We start from the raw sequence: 20,500 nt of genomic DNA, 5'->3' as shown, positions 1-20,500 counted from the left end.
TGGTTATATGGTCACCATCACTTAGATTTGCTTCCAGTTCATTCATTGAGTTTAAAATTTTACCAGCTGCAGTTCTGGAATTTGAGCCCATGTTCCCAGATAACTAGCCTGAGCCACTGGGTACTAACACAGTGTCAATCCACTGACGTTGCCCCAGCTGGTAGGAAATGGGGTAAAGGCAGAAGTTATTATACTGCTCCTGTCCTTGATCAGTAACAGAAGTTAGTAGCATCAATTCAGTCTTCTTAAAAATCTTACACATTTTTAATTGTAAGCTCAACCTGCAACATTTACAGATAACTGTGTGGCTTGTTTTGAGCTTGTTTCTGCTGACCCACACATGACACTTGCTTGTGCACTTTTTACCCTTAACCTTGGCTTTCAGCATAGCTGCCTCAAAAAGCAACAGAGTTCTTCAAGGAGGAATACACACTATTTTTTAACCAAGATAAAATTACTTTCAACAACGGATATGTATTAAAGTAAAGTCACCATAGTCTTAATGACTGGTGGTGAGGTTAACCTGAGGGCCATCACATCGCAGTTAAGGAGAGAGGTTGAGAATAAGGGTCTGCCATAGTTACCTCAGCCAGTGAGGAAGTTGAGTCTATGCTCCTGATCACTCTATATTGCAAATCAACCATCCAGCCAACTGAGCTAACCAACCCTCTGTATGTATTTGGGTTGCAAAACAATTCACACAGAAATGGTAAGTGGAAAATGTAAGTCTGTGTAAGGTGAGAGAGATAATGGGAACTGCAGATGCTGGAGAATCCGAGATAACAAAGTGTGGAGCTGGATGAACACAGCAGGCCAAGCAGTATCTTAGGAGCACAAAAGCTAAGATGCTGCTTGGCCTGCTGTGTTCATCTAGCTCCACTATTTGTTATCCTGTGTAAGGTGAGGGTGGTTTGACAGATCCTGATGGAATAACAAGACTGAGACCCCACACACTTGAGTACCCTTGACTTGGCGCTGCATTAGAATCTTGCTGGTTGATTGTTGACCTGTTGATCTTGTGCAGCTACATTGTGTAAGCTCAGTTTTGACTGTGTTGGAATGGGTCTTATGAGGAAAGGCTGGACTGGCCAGGCTTGTATCCTCTGGAGTTTCAAAGAGTAAGAGGCAACTTGTTTGAAGAATATGAAATCCTGAGGGATCCTGGGAGTGGGTGTGGACTGGATGTTTCTGTTTGTTGAAGAATCTAGCAATAGAGGTCACTGTTTACAAAGATGGCGTTGCCCATTTAGAACAGAGATTAGATGAGAGTTTTTCTCTTGGAGGGTCATGGATCTTTGGAGCTCTCAATTTTGAAAAAAAGTGGTGGAAGCAAAGTCCTTGAATATTTTTAAGGCAAAGTTGAATGGATTCTTAATAAAAACTGAAAGAACTGTGGATGCTGGAAATCAGAAACTGAAACAGAAATTGCCAGAAAATCTCAGCAGGTCTGGCAGCATCTATGGAGCGAAAGCGGAGTTAACATTTTGGGTCCAGTGACCTTCCTCAGAACTGATGGTAATTAGGAGGATGTTAGTTTTTATGCAGAACATAGGGTTATTGGGATGGAGAGGGTGGGGTTTAGTGGGGTAAGGAATAAATGATAGGTGGAGATAGAGCCCAAAGAGAGATAAGAACAGTTGGACAGACAAAGGAGTTAGTAATGGTCAGATTAGGAGAGTGAATAGCTATTAATGGTGACTGTTAGTGGCTAACAATGGGTTGTATGTAATAGCAGACCATGAGCAAGCAGACTGTGACCCTGTAGCAGAGCACAGGATTTTGAGAATACCAACCTGATAGAATCCTTCAAAGGGCTTTCAGAGATAAACATGAGAAAGCCATTGAGTGTCTGACAAAGTGTGATGATTACCAAATGGTCAAATTGACAAATTGAAGTCATGCTCAAATACCAGACAAGGCCTGGAGAGTGGGAGTAGGGGTAAGGATGTAGGAGAAGCTTAAGATAAGTAAGGGGTTGATAAGATAATGGGACAGGAGGCTGTTGGGTTTGTGGTTACAATCAGATCAACCATGATCTCATTCAATGCTGGAACAGGATTGAGGGGCTGAATGGCCTTCCCCTCCTCTTAACTCCTATGTTCATATCCATGTTAGCATGTAAGGATCACAAAGGCCAATTTGATCCCTCACAGTAGTGTGAATATGACCAGATAGTCTGTTTTCTGTTATGATTGACAAGAGGGTCAAATATTGACCACCGTATACTTCTCTGAAATAGTGGGTATTTAACATCCACACAGCTGGGCAGGGATTGAGAGATAATGGGGACTGCAGATGCTGGAGATTCCAAGATAATAAAATGTGAGGCTGGATGAACACAGCAGGCCAAGCAGCATCTCAGGAGCACAAAAGCTGACGTTTCGGGCCTAGACCCTTCATCTGATGAAGGGTCTAGGCCCGAAACGTCAGCTTTTGTGCTCCTGAGATGCTGCTTGGCCTGCTGTGTTCATCCAGCCTCACATTTTATTATCTGGGCAGGGATTGAACCTCTTTAATGTCTCATCCAATAGATAGCACCATCCACTCTACATTGCTCCCTTCATACTGCACTGGAGAGTCTGATGAAAGGTTCATATCAGACAGTTGTTAATAAACCTCCTCAGAAATTCAGGAGAAACCTCTTCACACACAGAGATACCACAAAATTGCAGAATTCTTATGCTGGCAAATGAGGCCATTCAGCCTCCTGTGCCAGCACTGGTACTATCCTTTAATTACAACCGCCTGCCATTTTCCCATATTTCAACCATTTCACCATTTCTATCGAAATAACTGTCTAATGTCCCTCTTGAATACCTCAACTGAACCTGCTCAACCACATTTCCAGGCAGTGCATTCCAGACCCCCACACTTTCATTGTGTGACAAAGCTTCGTTATCACTTCATTCACACTTCACGTAGTTGCAGAGTTTTTTCCAACAATTTCTGTTTTTGCTATGGAACACAGGCGTAGAAGAGAATGTGGGATTTTTTTTATTCATTTGTGGAATGCTGGGCCAGCATGTCTGGCCTGTCCTTGGTGGACCTTTGTAAAGGTGGGGGTGAGCTGCTTTCTTGAATCGCTGCAGTCCATGTGCTGTAGGTCGACCCACAAGGCCCTGAGGGAGGGAGTTCCAGGATTTTGACCCATCGACGCTGATGGAACGGTGATATATTTCCAGGTCAGGATGGGGAGTGGCTCGGAGGGGAACTTTGAAACATAAGCCAATAAGTAATTGTCTTATTGAAAGCGGAGCAGGATGAAGAGGGGTCTATAGTCTACTTCTGCTCTTGTAGCCTATTTTTGTACGTTTGTATGGGAGAGGAAGGAACAGAAAGAATGCGTGAGGATCTTAAACGAAGAGGATTGGAGACTTAGGTAGACCATAATTACCAGCATGTACCAGTTGGGTTGAATGGCCTGATTCTATGCAGTGGATTCACTGTAACTCGATGAATTGACTCCTGTAAACACTTCGATCACATTCCCTAATCAGAATGTGACCTATGTGAATTCAAATTCAGCTCCAAGTTAGGTCAGGCATTGTAGCTGGGCCCCCAGTCACAGCTGAATGCTTTTTGCAGATAACTCGATTCCGAAGTATTAAAACATCAAAGCACCTCATCTCATTAATCCGAATCCTTTCTGGTGCACTGCACCTGATGTGAGCCAACGTTGCCGAGACGACGGCAAATCAAAGTAAGAAGATATGCATGACAGTGCTTTACCCCTGCAGAGAATATTCCATCAGTCTTTTTTTGTTACAATTAAGAATGTTTGAATCACTTTGACTTGGCACCAAAAGATCTTGAAAATGAGATCAAATGTCAATCTGTTTTAATTATCATGGAACTGTAGAATGCCTCAGAGCAGGGCATGGCCAATAAGCCCATTCTAGCTATGCTAGCTTGCTGAAAGAGCAGCTCCATCTCCTGTTATTTACCCCATAGCCCTGTCATCTTTTGCCCCCTTCATGAACTTCCTGAGAGAGAGAAAAGACAGGTGCTGTGATGCCCCACCATGTTGATCAACTGCTGCCCGTGACATATTTTTGTTTTATTCCTTCTTTTTAATCCTTTTATGGGATGTAGGCATCGCTGGTAAGGCCGGCATTGGTTTCTCATCCCTAATTGCCCTGCTTGGTCATTTCAGAGGGCAGTTACAAGTCACACATATTGCTGTGGGTCTGGAGTCACATGTGGGGCAGACCGGGTAAGGATGGCAGTTTCCTTCCTGAAAGGGCATGAGTGAACCAGATGGGTTTTTGACAACAATTGATGACAGCTGTCAGTGTCACGATCATTGAGACTAGGTTTCAATTCCAAATTTATTTATTGAGTTTAACTTCCACCAGCTACCGACTTGGGATTTGAGCACATGTTCAAAATCGTTCAAGGCAGCTTCTGGATTATACTTCTGCTGATATCAATCACTACCAATTCACTACCTATTTCAGTGCAAGTTACTCTGTAACGAGAGCCACCATTGGTGGATGCTTGCTATTGACCCAGTGCTGTTGAATTATGATGATACCCCAAGTTTAGCGGATACTTTGATCCAACATGCACGAAAGAAACAGTGAACTTAGTGCGTCATTATAGGAAATGGACTAGAGGCAACAAATGAATAAAAGTGTGAAGGCTTTGTTATGCTTCATTGCAAACTGCAGAGCTTTGAGTTGGGAGCGCCGCACTGTCGGAGGGTCAGTGCTGAGGGAGTGTCACACTGTTGGAGGGGTAAGTGCTGAGGGACTGTCGTACTGTCAGACAGACAGTACTGAGGGAGTGTCACACTGTTGGAGGTGTCAGTGCAGAGGGACTGTCGTACTGTCGGAGGGTCAGTGCCGAGGGAGCGCTGCACTGTCGGAGGGTCAGTGCTGAGGGAGCGCCGCACTGTCGGAGGGTCAGTGCTGAGGGAGCGCCACACCGTCGGAGGGTCAGTGCTGAGGGAGCGCCACACTGTCAGAGGGTCAGTGCTGAGGGAGTGGGCACTGTCGGAGAGTCAGTGCTGAGGGAGCGCCGTACTGTCGGAGGGTCAGTGCTGAGGGAGCGCTGCACTGTCGAACGGTCAGTGCTGAGGGAGCACCACACTGTCAGAGGGTCAGTGCTGAGGGAGTGTCGCACTGTCGGAGGGTCAGTGCTGAGGGAGCGGGCACTGTCGGAGGGGTCAGTGCTGAGGGAGGGCCGCACTGTTGGAGGGTCAGTGCTGAGGGAGCGCCGCACTGTCGGAGGGTCAGTGCTGAGGGAGCGCGCACTGTCGGAGGGTCAGTGCTGAGGGAGCGCCGCACTGTCGGAGGGTCTGTACTGGGAGAATGCCTCATTTTACTTTTGGAGGAGCAGAGGGACTTGATTATATGTTTGCACAGATCATTGAAGGTGGCAGGGTGGTTACAGAAAACAGTTACTACCATGTACAGTGTCCTTGGCTTTATTAATAGGGACATGGATTACAACAGTAAGGGGTTGATGTCTGCCGTCTATGAGACACTTGTTCGATCTCAGCTGGAGTTTTGTATTTAGTTGTGGTTTCTGACATTATGGGAAAGAAGTGAATATTTTGGGGAGAGTGCAGAAGAGATTGACAAGAATGGTCTGAGGAGTGAGAAACTTTGGTGATGAAGATAGATTGACAAAGATGAAACTGTTCTCTGGATCTTTACTCTGTATTTAACCCCGTGCTGTCCATGTCCTGAGAGTATTTGATGGGGACTGTGTAAACGGTGCTTTACCCAATATCTAACCTTGTGCTGTCCCTGTCATGGGTGTGTTTATAGGGGGCAGTGTTGGAAAAGCTTTACCTTCATGTTCCTTTTAGTTTAACAGAACAGAGAGTATTTTACTCTGCATCTAAGCTGTCCCTGTCCAGGGAGTGTTCATTTGAAAAAGTATCAAGGGATATTTACTTTCTGTTTAAAAGAGATGGAGCTTTACTTTATATCAACCCTGTGCTGTCCCTGTCCTGGGAATGTTTGATGGAGGACAGTGTTCAGGTAGCTTTACTTTCAGTTTGAACGAGATTAGAGAGCTTCACTTTTTGTATTAACTCTGTGCTTTAGTCCTTGTGAGGTTGTTTGTTAGGGCAGTGCTGGGAGTCTTTACTCTCTTGCTAATTCAGTAACTGTCCTGCGGATTCTGCAATATTCTCATCTCGATGCTTTGTCTCAGAGATGGAATCATGGGGAAAATATTAAGTGATAACGCGAAGCAGCTGTAAGTTATTTCCTATGCAATTGTATTTCCTGTCTGTCAAACAGCATGCACTGTTATTTTGTTGGAGCTGTATCGAGGGCATTGCAGCTGTTGGGACTGCATTCTCGAACTTGTGATTCAACACCTCTGATTGCAATTTTCTGCCAGTTATCAGGAAACTGCGATGTGCTTTTTGTACAAGCCAGATCTATTCTGGAGCTTCTCACACAAACAGCTAATTGCAATGAACGTTGGCTCCCTTATATTTGCCTGAGTGCCAAAATTGTCTCGTTTAGATATTTCAGGTTCCCTTTGTAATACATCGTTGGGTGTGTGGCCATTCAGGTTAGATGTTAAATCAAACCCACCAACTTGCCCTCATCCTCCACCAACCCTTCCCCATCTACCCGACCCAATATGTAAGGTAAAGCTCTTGCAGCATTGAAGTGAATGTTGGGGCAGTGATTGCTCAGTTGGCTGGATGACTGGTTTCCAATCCAATGTGATGTGAACAGTGTGGTTTCAATTCTTGAACCAGCTGAGGTTACTATGAAGGATCTTTCATCTCACCTGAGAAATGGTGACTCTCAGGTTAAACCTCAACCAGTTGTCTCTTTCACTTCCCCCCACCCCTGTCTCTCTGACAAGTGTCATGATGTGGAGATTCTGGTGTTGGACTGAGGTGGACGAGGTCAGAAGTCACATGACACCAGGTTACAGTCCAACGGGTTTATTTAATATCACAAGTTTTCGGAACGTTGCTCCTTCGATAGGTGAGTACGGCTGTGTCACCTGATGAAGGGGCAGTGCTCCAAAAGCTTGTGACTTTAAATAAACCTGTTAATAAATCTGGTGTTGTGTGACTTTCTCTAAGGAGAGAGCAGCCCTCTGGTCTAGTAAGACCAGAGCAACTATACCTTTACTGGACTAACCACCCAGAGGTCCAGCTAAAGCTCTGGGGCATAAAAGCAGAAATTGCTGGAGAAACTCTGCAGATCTGGCAGCATCTGTGTGGAGAGTGAAACGGAGTGAACATGTTTTCAGTTCTTAAGAAGACTCACACTGGACTTGAAAGGGTAACCCTATTTCTCTCTCCACAAATGCTGCCAGACCTGCTGAGTTTCTCCACCTTTCTCTGTGTTTGTTTCCAATTTCTAGCATCCACAGTATTTTGGTTTTATTTTAATGTATGTGAACATGAGCTCAAATTCCTCCACAGCAGTTGGAATATTTTAAATTCAATTACTAATTCTGGGACTTAAAGCCTGTCTCAGTAATAAAAATTCCACTAAACTACAGGCTTGGCTGAATTGACTGGGAACAGCAAAGGCAATGTAATTCTCACAAACTCAGGCTGATACTCTGGGAACACAGGTACTAATACGGCAGCTGCTGGGATTAAAACACAATTAATAAATCTAGAATTCAAGCTTTGTGATTGTGACAAATTTAATTGACTGTTGTAAAAACCCATCTAGTTCACTGATGCACTTTCGGGAAGGAAATCAGCCATCCTTACCTGGTCTGGCCAGCATGTGACTCCAGACCCTCAGCAATGTGGTTAACTCTTAACTGCCCTCTGAAATTTGGAATCTCTGTAATCATTAGGCACAACTCTCGATTGCAACATGCTTGTAAAAGTGCCGCTGGCATGGCAAATGTAAGCTATAACATGGCACTAGGCTGGGAGGCAGGACTGATGGGCTGATGAAGGAGCTGATACCAAAAGCCTGAAGGAGGTGATAATGGATTAAGTGAAAGAGTGAGCCTTCTCCTCTCTCCATCATTGCTTGAAAATGAGTTTGGAGTTGATGGATGTTTGATGACTGGCACGGATGTGATGGATCGAAGGATCTCTTTCTGGGCTATTAAAAACTCTGTGACTCTGTATTTTGCCCTGACCTACACTCAATACTCCCTTTAACTCTTGTCCACTGACCTCTGAGGTGCATGTGTGGCATTGATGTCTGCAACTAAATTGGCCATAATGCGCAGCTATGCAGCACGGAGGGATTGTTGCTTCCAATTGAATATACATTTTCTTCAGCCTTCATTCATTGTTTTTAAACACAATGCTGAAACTAAATTGATCTAAAAATGCTTTTCTTTAAATTCACCCTAAGGATGTGGGCATTGCTGGCAGGGTCATCATTTATTGCCTATCACCAGTTGCCCCTTGAGAAGGTGGGGTTGAGCTGCCTTCTTGAACCAATGCAGACCATGTGCTGTAGGTTGACCCACTATGTCCTTGTGACCCAACAACAGTGAAAGATCAGCGATATATTTCCAAGTCAGGATGGTGAGTGGCTTGGAGGGGAACTTGCAGGGCGTGATGTTCCTGTGTATCTGCTGCCCTTGTCCTTTTAGATGGAAGTGGTCGTGGGTTTGGAAGGTGCTGCCTGAGGGTCTTTGATGAATTTCTGGAGTGTGTCTTGTACATAGTACACACTGCTGATACTGAGTATCGGTGGTGGAGGGAATGGATGCTCAAGGGGCAATGATGGCAAGCCAAACAAGAGGGCTACTTTGACCTGGATGGTGTCCGGCTTTTTGAGTGTTGTTGGGGCTGCACCCACCCATCCAGGGCAAGTGGGGAGGATTCCATCACATTGTTGACTTGTGCCTTGTAGATGATTGACAGGCTTTGGAGAGTCAGGACGTGAGCTGTCCCCCCGAGAGGTCTCAGCCTGTGACCTGCTTCATTAGAACACTACCCAAGGCCAAGCACAGAGAGTGTAGAGTAAGAACAAAAATTAGATGCAATTGGATTCTGAGCGACCTGCTTGTGCACTGAATGGATATAGGGTTAGGGTTGGACATTGGGACACAGAATACTTTGGAGGAGATAAACGGATTTTTTTTTATGAGCGAAGGGCTGAAGGGTTTTGGGGAATGGGCAGGAAAGTGGAGTTGAGGCCGAGATGAGATCAGTTGTGATCATATTAAATGGTGGAGCAGACCTGAGGGACTGAATGGCCTGTTCTTGCTCCTGGTTCTTATGTTCTCTTTCCTCAAAGTGATTACACAGTCTGGGTTTGGTCTGCCCAATGCGGAGGAAACCATATTGACGTTGGTGAATACCAAAGACTAATTTGGAAAAAAATCACCAGTCGTTCCCATGAACATTCTGGGATGTTCTGGAAATACGATCTGATTTATTATCACCTGGCCTTTTTTTTTAGGAAACTGCTGTGTACAATTGGCTTTTGACATTTACAACTTTACAACATTATTGGAATGTGCTGCATTGGTTGCAAAGCATTCCTAGGGGCCCTGAGGTCATAAAAGGCACTATACAAATGCAAATGTTTCTTTTCCTGCTGGGAAACCTTGGAGAAATGTTTACCTGGTCTCCTTGATTGAAACCAGTGATTGTGACTTCGACAATGAGGCTTTGATGATGGAGGCTTGAAGGACAGGAGCTAAATCATTTATTGCAAAAGTAAGTAAATATTCTGTTTGAGCACCCTGTATAGCCTCGCTAGTATATGACACAACAATTTCCACAGGATATTGTCCAGCTGATCACAACAAATGCACAGAAGCTCCCGCACTCAACAAAACCTTTCCATTTCCAAGTGCACTGTCATGAAGCAATTATCCAAGATCTATCTGTACAGCTACTTCGACAATTCTTGCAGCGAATCATAGCAATAGGATCACTTATCACACAGCTTCTCTCACAGCCCTGTGTACACTCTTGCCCCCCCATCACTGACCCTCCCCACCCAATTAATCCCCCTCCCACTGCCCTGTGTATGCTCTCTCCCCATCACTGACCCTACCGTCCCATTTAATTCCCCCTCCCATTGCCCTGTGTACACTCTCCCCCTGTCACTGACCCCACCCACCCATTTAATCTCCCTCCCACAGCCCCATGTACACTCTCCCCCTCATCAATGATCCTACCCACCCATTTAATCCCCCTCCCACAGTCCCAGCTCCCTCTCCCCCCCCGACCCCCACCATCACTGACCCTCCCCACCCATTTAATCCTCACAACCCACTCTGGATGTGGGAGGTCCTGTTTGCTGCAGAAAGGTCCATTGGAGTGTCTGTGGATCTCGGATTAAGGTTTTGGGTGTTTGAGGATTACCGGCAATGGTGACCAGGGGGAGGAAGGGTTGGGGGTTCAGGAGCAAGGTGGTCGGAGTGTCCTTCAGCACAAATACCCTTGCTTTATATCCACATCCTCAACTGGGCACTTTGCCCCAGGCAATCAGCAGTCTGCTGTGTTCCCCTCTGAAATGTCTATTTGCAGGTGGAATTTGTAGGGCATTGATCATCAAATATTAATATTCAGCAAATGCAAAACCCTGGAGCCAAAGCTATTGCCTCCTCATTTGCTGAGTTTCTGGTGATTAATCCATCATTTGTCTACAAAGGGGGACACTGCCCATTGATGTGCAACAATGTCTGTGTCTCTCCACAAGTGCCATGATGTGGAGGTGCGGGGTTGGACTGGGCTGGACAAAGTCAGAAGTCACACGACACCAGGTTATAGTCTGAGATAATGGGAACTGCAGATGCTGGAGAATCCGAGATAACAAAGTGTGAGGCTGGATGAACACAGCAGGCCCAGCAGCATCATAGGAGCACAAAAGCTGACGTTTCAGGCCTAGACCCTTCATCAGAAAAAGGGGAAGGGGAGAGGGTTCTGAAATAAATAGGGAGAGAGGGGGAGGCAGATGGAAGATGGATAGAGGAGAAGATAGGTGGAGAGGAGACAGACAAGTTAAAGGGGCGGGGATAAAGCCAGTATAGGTGAGTGTAGGTGGAGAGGTAGGGAGGGGATAGGTCAGTCCGGGGAGGATGGACAGGTCAAGGGGGCGGGATGAGGTTAGTAGGTAGGAAATGGAGGTGCGGCTTGAGGTGGGAGGAGGGGATAGTTGAGAGGAGGAACAGGTTAGGGAGGTGGGGACGAGCTGGGCTGGTTTTGGGATGCAGTGGGGGAGGGGGAGATTTTGAAGCTTGTGAAATCCACATTGATACCATTGGGCTGCAGGGTTCCCAAGCAGAATATGAGTTGCTGTTCCTGCAACCTTCGGGTGACATCATTATGGCACGTCAGCTTTTGACGCCCGAAACGTCAGCTTTGGTGCTCCTGAGATGCTGCTTGGCCTGCTGTGTTCATCCAGCTCCACACTTTGTTTGCCAGGTTATAGTCCAACAGGCTTATCTGAAATCACAACAAAGGGGCAGCATTGCGAAAGCTTGTGATTTCAATTAAACCTGTTTGACTATAACCTGGTGTTGCGTGACTTCTGACTTTCTCCACAAGTGCAGAAGGGTTTTGTACTGAGGCCTCAAGGTTGGAACACAAACAGAAGTTGCTGGAATAACCTCAGCACGTCTGGCAGCATCTGTAAAAAAACAACCAAAGTTAACATTTCGGTGACCCTTCCTCAAGGTTGGAGCTCTCTTGTGAAAACACTCTGTTTTGCTGTGACCCTGTATGGTCAGGATCACTCTCTCTACGGTGAGTCAAAGCCAGCCATTCTATGGAATTTCCTGGGGCATTTCCTATTCCTAGGTTCACAGCGGTCTCTTGCTGGTGGATCTTGCTTGGGGGTGTGGTGGGGGGGGGGGGGGGGCGGTGGGGGTTGCTCCAGACAGCGCACTGAGAAAGTGGGCAGCAGGTGAACAGGATAGGTCATTGTGGTGTGGGGACATGAGGGTCAACAGGGATCAGGTTTCAACCAGACTGTGGATTCTGATCGGCTGATGGACATGTGGGGGAATGATGTTCGTGAGCTCAGGAAGTCAGGGAAGGGGAGTTGGGCACAGGGTTCCACTACTGATGAGATAATGGGAACTGCAGATGCTGAAGAATTCCAAGATAATAAAATGTGAGGCTGGATGAACACAGCAGGCCAAGCAGCATCTCAGTTCCACTACTGATGTTCGTTGTCCCATTCATTTGAGGGTCAACAGGTTGTGATCGGCCATGATCCTGTTAAATGACACAACAGGCCTGAGGGTCATTTGACCTATTCCTGGAGCTCTGCTGAAGGTACCTGCTCATTTCTAAACTCAGCCTCTCTCTTCATATTTGCCTGTTGGTGAATAGAGCCATTCAAGAGGATGTGACACAGATAGCTGAGAGAGAAGAAATGAGACGACATATTGACAGAGTTTAAAGATGAGGAGTAGGAGGAGGCTTGTACCGTCCTAAACCACACCCTGCAAATTCCCGTCTAAACCACTCACCATCCTGCCCTGGAAACATATTGCTGTTCCTTCAGTGTTGCTAGGTCAAAATCCTGTGGAATTTCCTTCCCAGCAGGATTATGGGTTAACCTGCAGCACATGGACTGCAGCAGTTCAACGAGGCAGCTCACCACCACCTTTTCAAGGGGCAACTAGGGATGGGAGACAAACGTTGGCCTGGCCAGCACACTCAAAACTCATGAAATATTAATTTTTAAAAAATCTTGGTGGTTAGCACTGCTGCCTCATAGCACCGGGGACCTGGGTTCGATTGCAACCTCAGGCAGCTGTCGGTGTGGAGTTTGCGCATTCTCCCTGTGTCTGCATGGGTTTCCTCTGGATGCTCTTGTTTCCTCCCACAGCCCAAAGATGTGCAGGTTAGGGTGGATGGGCCATGCTAAATTGCTCCATAGGGTGCAGGCTAGGTGGGTTAGCTGTGAGAAATGTGGGGTTACAGGGAAATGGAATGGGATTTTGTGTCTGGATGGGATACTCTTTGAGGGTTGGTGTGAACTTGATGGGCCAAGTGGCCAGCTTCCACCCCGTGGGGTTTCTAATCTGCTCTATTCCTGTGTACTGACAACCATTCCATCTCTCTTTCTCTTTGTTTTTCAGAGTATTTAAGAAATCCAGCCCCAATGGAAAGGTAAGACCTCATTTCACAGATTTAGCAGGAAGAAAATGTTTCATCTCATGGTTATGGCAGCGTGTGAGAAGCAGGAATTAAATTAGTTTAAACTTAGCACTGGAGCAGGTATGATGCATACAGAATGAGCCCTCAACGCTGCTCACAATGTCGTGTACTAGCTACTAGTTTTGTAGCCACCACCCTTCGCCCTAGCAGGGGCTTGCTTGTTCTAGGGCAGTAAAAGAAAACCATATATTCGCCTAATGAGTAGAAGCTTGAGCAAGCGTCTAGAAATCCAATGATCAAATAATTGCTCTGGCAATGTCGATTGGGAATGTGCATTGAGGCCATGAGAAATGATGGTGTAGGTGATTGCACAGGAATCGTCTGACACGCTGAAATTTTCGCGGTAAAGCTCCCTGCGATTATGAACCCTCCGAAATAGTCCCCAGCTGTCAGAGAAAGTTGGAAAACTTGGAGAGTTCTGACTTTCTTAAGCTGAGCAGTTATCTGGGAAGTGTTAAAGGAATATGCAGGCTTTGGGGCAATCCAGAAAAGGGTCACTAGGTTGATCTCAGGTTTGGAGGGACTGTCTCATAATGAGAGGTTGAATAGATTGAGCCTGTACTCATTGGGATTTATAAGAAATGAGAGTCTACCTTATTGAACATCCAAGATTCTTAGGGGACTTGACAGGGTAGACGTGGAGAGGTTTTTTTTCCCATTGAGGCAGAGTCTCGGACCAGCGGGCATAATTTCAGAATAATTTTGATTCCATGCATTTAAGACAGAGATGAGGGCCAATTTGTTCTCTCCGAAGGCAGTAAATCTGTTAAATTCTTTATTTCAGAGGGCTGTTGAGGCTGAGTCATTCAGTCTATTCAAGACTGAGATAGACAGATTTTTGATCAGTGAGGGGCAATTAAGAGTTCTGGTGAGAAGGCAGGAAAGTGGACCTGGAGATTATCAGATCATCCTTGGTCACAGAGAGATTTGCGATGGGCTGATTGGTTTCCTTCTGCCTCGATGTCTTTTGGTCTCGAGCGTGGTCTACAATGAAACCCTTAATCACCACTGAATATCCGCAACAATGCCCTTCTCCTACCAAATACGCACAATCCAACCCGACCTGCTCCCGCAATCTGACACTTCTGATGTGAAACCTCCTTCCCACACCGACCCTTCCCCTACACACTGATCCCTTACCCCACACACTGACCCCTCCTCCCCCACACACTGACCCCTCCTCCCCCACACACTGATCCCTTACCCAACGCACTGAACCCTCCTCCCCCACACACTGATGCCTCCTCCTCACACTGACCCCCTACTCCCCACACGCAGACCCCTCCTCCCCCACACACTGACCCCTCCTCCCCCACACACTGATATCTCCTCCTCACACTGACCCCCTACTCCCCACACTAACTTCTCCCCCACGCTGATTCCTTCCCCACACTGAGACCACCACACTGACCCCTCCGCCGTACTGACCCCTCTGCCGTACTGACCCTACTCCCACACTGACCACTCCCCCCATGTTGATAATGCCCCCACACTGACCCCTCCCTACACCCTGAATGATTCCCCGCCCACACTGACCTCTACCCCCACAATGACCTGCATCCCGAAACACTAACCCTTCCCTGCACACTGATTCCTGCCCCCAGGCTCTGACCCTTCCCCTTCCACTACTGCCTCCCCGACACCTCTCCCCACATTGGCCATTCCCACACACATTGATCCCCTGCCCTACACACTGACTCTTCCCTATATACTGACACCCTCACACACACTGACCCCTCCCCCATATTGACCCCTCCTCCCATGTACAATGCGAATTATAACTGGCTCAGTTCAATTACCACCTTTCAGCAATTTATCTGTTCACTCGTGAAAGATATTCTGAGAGCTGTATAGCAATAACCAGGAACAATTTAAAAGCAGGATCTGTGAAAACAGCTGCAGTTCAGCAAAAATGTAATAAGGTCAACCAGAACTGGGGGACAAATCCTTCTGAGCTGAGAATTCGGGTGGCACAGTGGGCTAGTACTGCAACCTCACAGTATCAGGGTCCCAGGTTTGAATCCACCCTCAGGTGACTGTCTGTGAGGAGTTTGTATATTCTCCCTGTGTCTGTGTGGGTTTCCTCCAGGTGCTCCAGTTTCTTCCTACAGTCCAAAGATGTACAGGTTAGGGTGGAACGGCCATGGGCAATGTAGAGTCAGAAAGCTAGGGTATGAGGGTTGGTCTGGGTAGGATGCTCTTCAGAGGGGTGGTGTGAACTCAATGGGCAAAATGACCTACTTCCACACATCAGCATTCTATGACATTTTGGGACTTGGATTTTAAAACTGGAAGCAGATGGGTGCAGGTCCATTCTGTGAAGGTAATTCATTATAAACAGGTTGAAACAGTGATTTAAATACATCAGTTCCAAGAAAGCATGTGACTACAATCAAGTGCCTGGGAGATCCCTTATGGTGTTAATGGATGAAATGTTTTTAATACTGAGTTTACAACGCCTCCCAAATCCATTCATTTAGTTTTGTCTTCAAAGTTTATGGTCTCAGTTCAGAAGGACAAACAGTTCTCTTCACATGAGAATCAGTTTTTGTTCGGAGGATCGATTACCTTTGTCAGCGTGTTGCTAGTTCATGGAGCTTCCAAGCAAAGAGAGTTTGAAAAGAAGTCCTCAAGTTGTGAGAACTGAGAAAATTCAGGACATCAGAATTGCGAAAGGTCTATGCAAAGGAACTCAGAAAGGAATTGTAAAACTGGTGCCACAGTGTAAGGAACAGAAACTGCGAGGAGTCAGTTAAGTAAAAACGTAGGGAGTGGAGGTAGGAGTGACATTTTCCTGGAATTGAATTTCTGTGTAAGGTTAGCATTGGGGCATAGGCTGAAACTTTGTCTTGTTGTTTGTTTTGAAATCTTTCTTACTGTTGTACAGGCATCATTTGGAGTTTAAACATATGCTCTTATGTTAAAGAACACCTGCAGCTTTATGTAAATATATTTCAGTGACTCACCATCAAGCGCAAAAAGTTATGCAGCTGACCTATTTATACTTTCTTTTAATTTACTCACGGGATGAGAATGTTGCTGGCTAGGCAGCTTTTATTGCCCATTCCTAATTGTCCAGAAGGCAGACAGAAGGCAATCACATTGCTGTGGGTCTGGAGTCACATGTAGGCCAGACCAGGGAAGGATGGTAGCTTCCTTCCCTAAAGGACATTGGTGAACCAGATGGGTTTTTCCAAGAATCAGCACTGGATTCACAGTTGTCACTAGATTCTTAATTCCAGATATTTATTGACTTCACACTTGACCATCTACTGTGGCGGGATTTGGACCTGGCTCCCCAGAACATTATCTGGGCCTCTGGATTAACAGCCCAGTGATAATACCACTCTATCCCTGCTTGAGCCAGGTTTCATTGTGGGATCTGTGTCCCTCCAGCTCCACACTGTTATCTTCATTGTGGGATCTGTCTTGTCCAGTTGTACCATTAGCTGCGATCATACGACTTGTAAATCCCTATGTAGCAGCCTTCTATCTTGTCAGAACATGGTCTGTGCGGTTTCAGCCATGTGCTACACATCGTCCCCTGGTGAGATTCAGGAACCCTGCTGTGGTGTGGCAGGATCCCCACCATATTTGCTGGCATGGGGGAAGGTGCAGGATTTATTCATCTTAGTTTTTTTCTGGGTTGTCTTCTTAGCCAGCAGAGATCACAGCCATCAGCAACTCTCTCCGAGTTGTCAGTGACATTGTCTGCCATCTTCCTAATGTTGTTGAAAGAAGCCAGAATTGGAGGTGTATGGAGATCTCAGAGGAGTGAGAGGCTGGTTGCAGAGATAGGGAGAGAGTGAGGCCATGGAGATCATGGGAATTTTAAAATTGAGGTACTTCCAGACCAGGATAAATTTGCAAGCCCAGAGGGATGAGTAAGAGTGCGGGCTCAGATTGGAACAAATGTGAGGCCAGTTTGGGAAAGGAAACAGTTTCTGCACACACTAAGGTGACAAGGTGTAGAGCTGGATGAACACAGGAGGCCAAGCAGCATCAGAGGAGCAGGAAAGCTGACATTTCAGATTTTTTCTGAAGAAGGGCCCAGACCCGTAACGTCAGCTTTCCTGCTCCTCTGACAGTGCTTGGCCTGCTGTGTTCATCCAGTTCCATACCTTGTTATCTCAGATTCTTCAGCATCTGCAGTTCCTACTATCTTCCCACACACTAACATCATTCTAATGAATCTCACACTCCCAGATTGTGTTTCATTAACAACAATCTCCGAGTGTTTTGTTGGGGAATGTGAACGTCACAATAATGTCATCTTACAGCTCGATGAAACACCATTCTAAACGTGTTAATTGAGTAAAAACCGAAAGAACTGCGGATGCTGTAAAACTGGAACAAAAACTGAAGTTGCTGGAAAAGCTCAGCAGGTCTGGCAGCACTTGTGAAAAGAAAGATCAGAGTTAACATTTCAGGTCCAGCGACCCTTCCTCAGAACTGAGGTGTTAATTGAGACCATGCAGAAAGATTCCTCACAGCCAAAATGACAAATGCAAGCTTGAGTTCCAATTACAAATCCAATGCAATTACCATTAGAACCAACATGTTCTTTAGCATCTTTCGCAATCTCAGTGTGCCCTCAGGCACTTACTTTATTCTTTTGTGGGATGTAGGTATCACTGAAAATGCTATCATTTCCGAACATAGGAAGAGGAGGAGGCTAATCGGCCCCTCAAGTCTGTTCCACCATTCAATGAGATCATGACTAATCTGTGGCGTAACTCCATATACCTGCCTTTGGTCCATATCCCTTAATAATTTTGCTCAACAAAAAATTATCTCTCTCAGAATTAAAATGAACAACCGATCCAGCATCCACTGCCATTTGTGGAAGAGTGTTCTAACCTCTACTACATTTCGTGTGTTGAAGTGTTTCCTAAAATCTCTCCTGAATGGTCTGGCCCTAATTCTCAGTCTGTGCCCCTAGATTTAGAATCGCCAATTGTGAAGATATTGATCAAATAACCCCTTAACTTTCTAGATTCTAGAGAAAACAGGCTCATCCTGATTTCCCTTGAAATGAGGGGATTCTTCGCCCATTTAGGCAAGACTCAAACATCAATCACACGTGACAGATGATCAGGAATGTTTGAAGCGTAGTGTTATGATGTTATTGGACGGGTCAGAGTCCAGAATAATATCTGACTGATAGAGCATGTATTTGAGTTAATCTAATACGTGGTTGCTCACTGAAACATAAGCTCACAAAGTAGATTTTCTTTGACAATAACACAAAAGAAAAGAAAATTGAAATATATCAAGCCATCCCAGGTTCAAGGCCCACCTGCTCGAGAGATGTATAATAACATCACTGAACATGTCGATAAGAAAATATTTCAAATACCCAAACCGGATCTATTCCCCATCAGAGATAATGGGAACTGCAGATGCTGGAGAATCCAAGACAACAAAATGTGAGGCTGGATGAACACAGCAGGCCAAGCAGCATCTCAGGAGCACAAAAGCTGACGTTTCGGGCCTAGACCCTTCATCAGAGAGGGGGATGGGGTGAGGGTTCTGGAATAAATAGGGAGAGAGGGGGAGGCGGACCGAAGATGGGGAGAAAAGAAGATAGGTGGAGAGGAGAGTATAGGTGGGGAGGTAGGGAGGGGTATGTCAGTCCAGGGAAGACGGACAGGTCAAGGAGGTGGGATGAGGTTAGTAGGTAGCTGGGGGTGCGGTTTGGTGTGGGAGGAAGGGATGGGTGAGAGGAAGAACCGGTTAGGGAGGCAGAGACAGGTTGGACTGGTTTTGGGATGCAGTGGGTGGAGGGGAAGAGCTGGGCTGGTTGTGTGGTGCAGTGGGGGGAGGAGACGAACTGGGCTGGTTTAGGGATGCAGTAGGGGAAGGGGAGATTTTGAAACTGGTGAAGTCCACATTGATACCATTAGGCTGCAGAGTTCCCAGGCGGAATATGAGTTGCTGTTCCTGCAACCTTCAGGTGGCATCATTGTGGCACTGCAGGAGGCCCATGATGGACATGTCATCTAAAGAATGGAAGGGGGAGTGGAAATGGTTTGCGACTGGGAGGTGCAGTAGTTTGTTGCGAACTGAGCAGAGGTGTTCTGCAAAGCGGTCTCCAAGCCTCCGCTTGGTTTCCCCAATGTAGAGGTAGCCACACCGGGTACAGTGGATGCAGTATACCACATTGGCAAATGTGCAGGTGAACCTCTGCTTAATGTGGAATGTCATCTTGGGGCCTGGGATGGGGTGAGGGGGGAGGTGTGGGGGCAAGTGTAGCATTTCCTGCGGTTGCAGGGGAAGGTGCCGGGTGTGGTGGGGTTGGAGGGCAGTGTGGAGCGAACAAGGGAGTCACGGAGAGAGTGGTCTCTCCGGAAAGCAGACAGGGGTGAGGATGGAAAAATGTCTTGGGTGGTGGGGTCGGATTGTAGATGGCGGAAGTGTCGGAGGATGATGCATTGTATCCGGAGGTTGGTGGGGTGGTGTGTGAGAATAAGGGGGATCTTCTTTGGGCGGTTGTGGCGGGGGCGGGGTGTGAGGGACGTGTTGTGGGAAATACGTGAGACGTGGTCGAGGGCGTTCTCGATCACTGTGGGGGGAAAGTTGCGGTCCTTGAAGAACTTGGACATCTGGGATGTGCGGGAGTGGAATGTCTTGTCGTGGGAGCAGATGCGGCGGAGGTGGAGGAATTGGGAATAGGGGATGGAATTTTTGCAGGAGGGTGGGTGGGAGGAGGTGTATTCTAGGTAGCTGTGGGAGTCGGTGGGCTTGAAATGGACATCAGTTACAAGCTGGTTGCCTGAGATGGAGACTGAGAGGTCCAGGAAGGTGAGGGATGTGCTGGAGATGGCCCAGGTGAACTGAAGGTTGGGGTGGAAGGTGTTGGTGAAGTGGATGAACTGTTCGAGCTCCTCTGGGGAGCAAGAGGCAGCGCCGATACAGTCATCAATGTACCGGAGGAAGAGGTGGGGTTTGGGGCCTGTGTAGGTGCGGAAGAGGGACTGCTCCACGTAACCTACAAAGAGGCAGGCATAGTTGGGGCCCATGCGGGTGCCCATGGCCACCCCCGTAGTCTGTAGGAAGTGGGAGGAGTCAAAAGAGAAGTTGTTGAGGGTGAGGACGAGTTCGGCTAGGCGGATGAGGGTGTCGGTGGAGGGGGACTGGTCGGGCCTGCGGGACAGGAAGAAGCAGAGGGCCTTGAGGCCATCTGCATGCGGAATGCAGGTGTATAGGGACTGGACGTCCATGGTGAAGATGAGGTGTTGGGGGCCAGGGAATTGGAAGTCCTGGAGGAAGTGGAGGGCGTGGGGTGGTGTCACGGACGTAAGTGGGGAGTTCCTGGACCAAAGGGGAGAAAATGGAGTCCAGATAGGTGGAGATGAGTTCGGTGGGGCAGGAGCAGGCTGAGACGATTGGTCGACCAGGGCAGGC

At 46.9% G+C, this 20,500-nt stretch overlaps 1 protein-coding gene across 3 annotated transcripts in view; it reads left to right on the top strand.

The window, feature by feature from the left end:
* The window catches only part of LOC125453653 (beta-arrestin-1), a 152,950-nt gene that overhangs the window by 82,723 nt on the left and 49,727 nt on the right, over nucleotides 1–20,500 (top strand). For all 3 annotated transcript variants that reach the window (XM_059646846.1, XM_059646845.1, XM_048533496.2), the window contains one exon: nucleotides 13,015–13,045. In XM_059646846.1, the coding sequence (XP_059502829.1) occupies nucleotides 13,015–13,045 (31 nt within the window). The remainder of the gene's footprint in view (nucleotides 1–13,014; nucleotides 13,046–20,500) is intronic.

This window comes from Stegostoma tigrinum, chromosome 6, assembly GCF_030684315.1.
Source record: "Stegostoma tigrinum isolate sSteTig4 chromosome 6, sSteTig4.hap1, whole genome shotgun sequence".
Classification (NCBI taxonomy): domain Eukaryota; kingdom Metazoa; phylum Chordata; class Chondrichthyes; order Orectolobiformes; family Stegostomatidae; genus Stegostoma; species Stegostoma tigrinum.
Note: the sequence above shows the minus strand (reverse complement) of the source record. Positions and strands in the feature narration are given on the sequence as shown.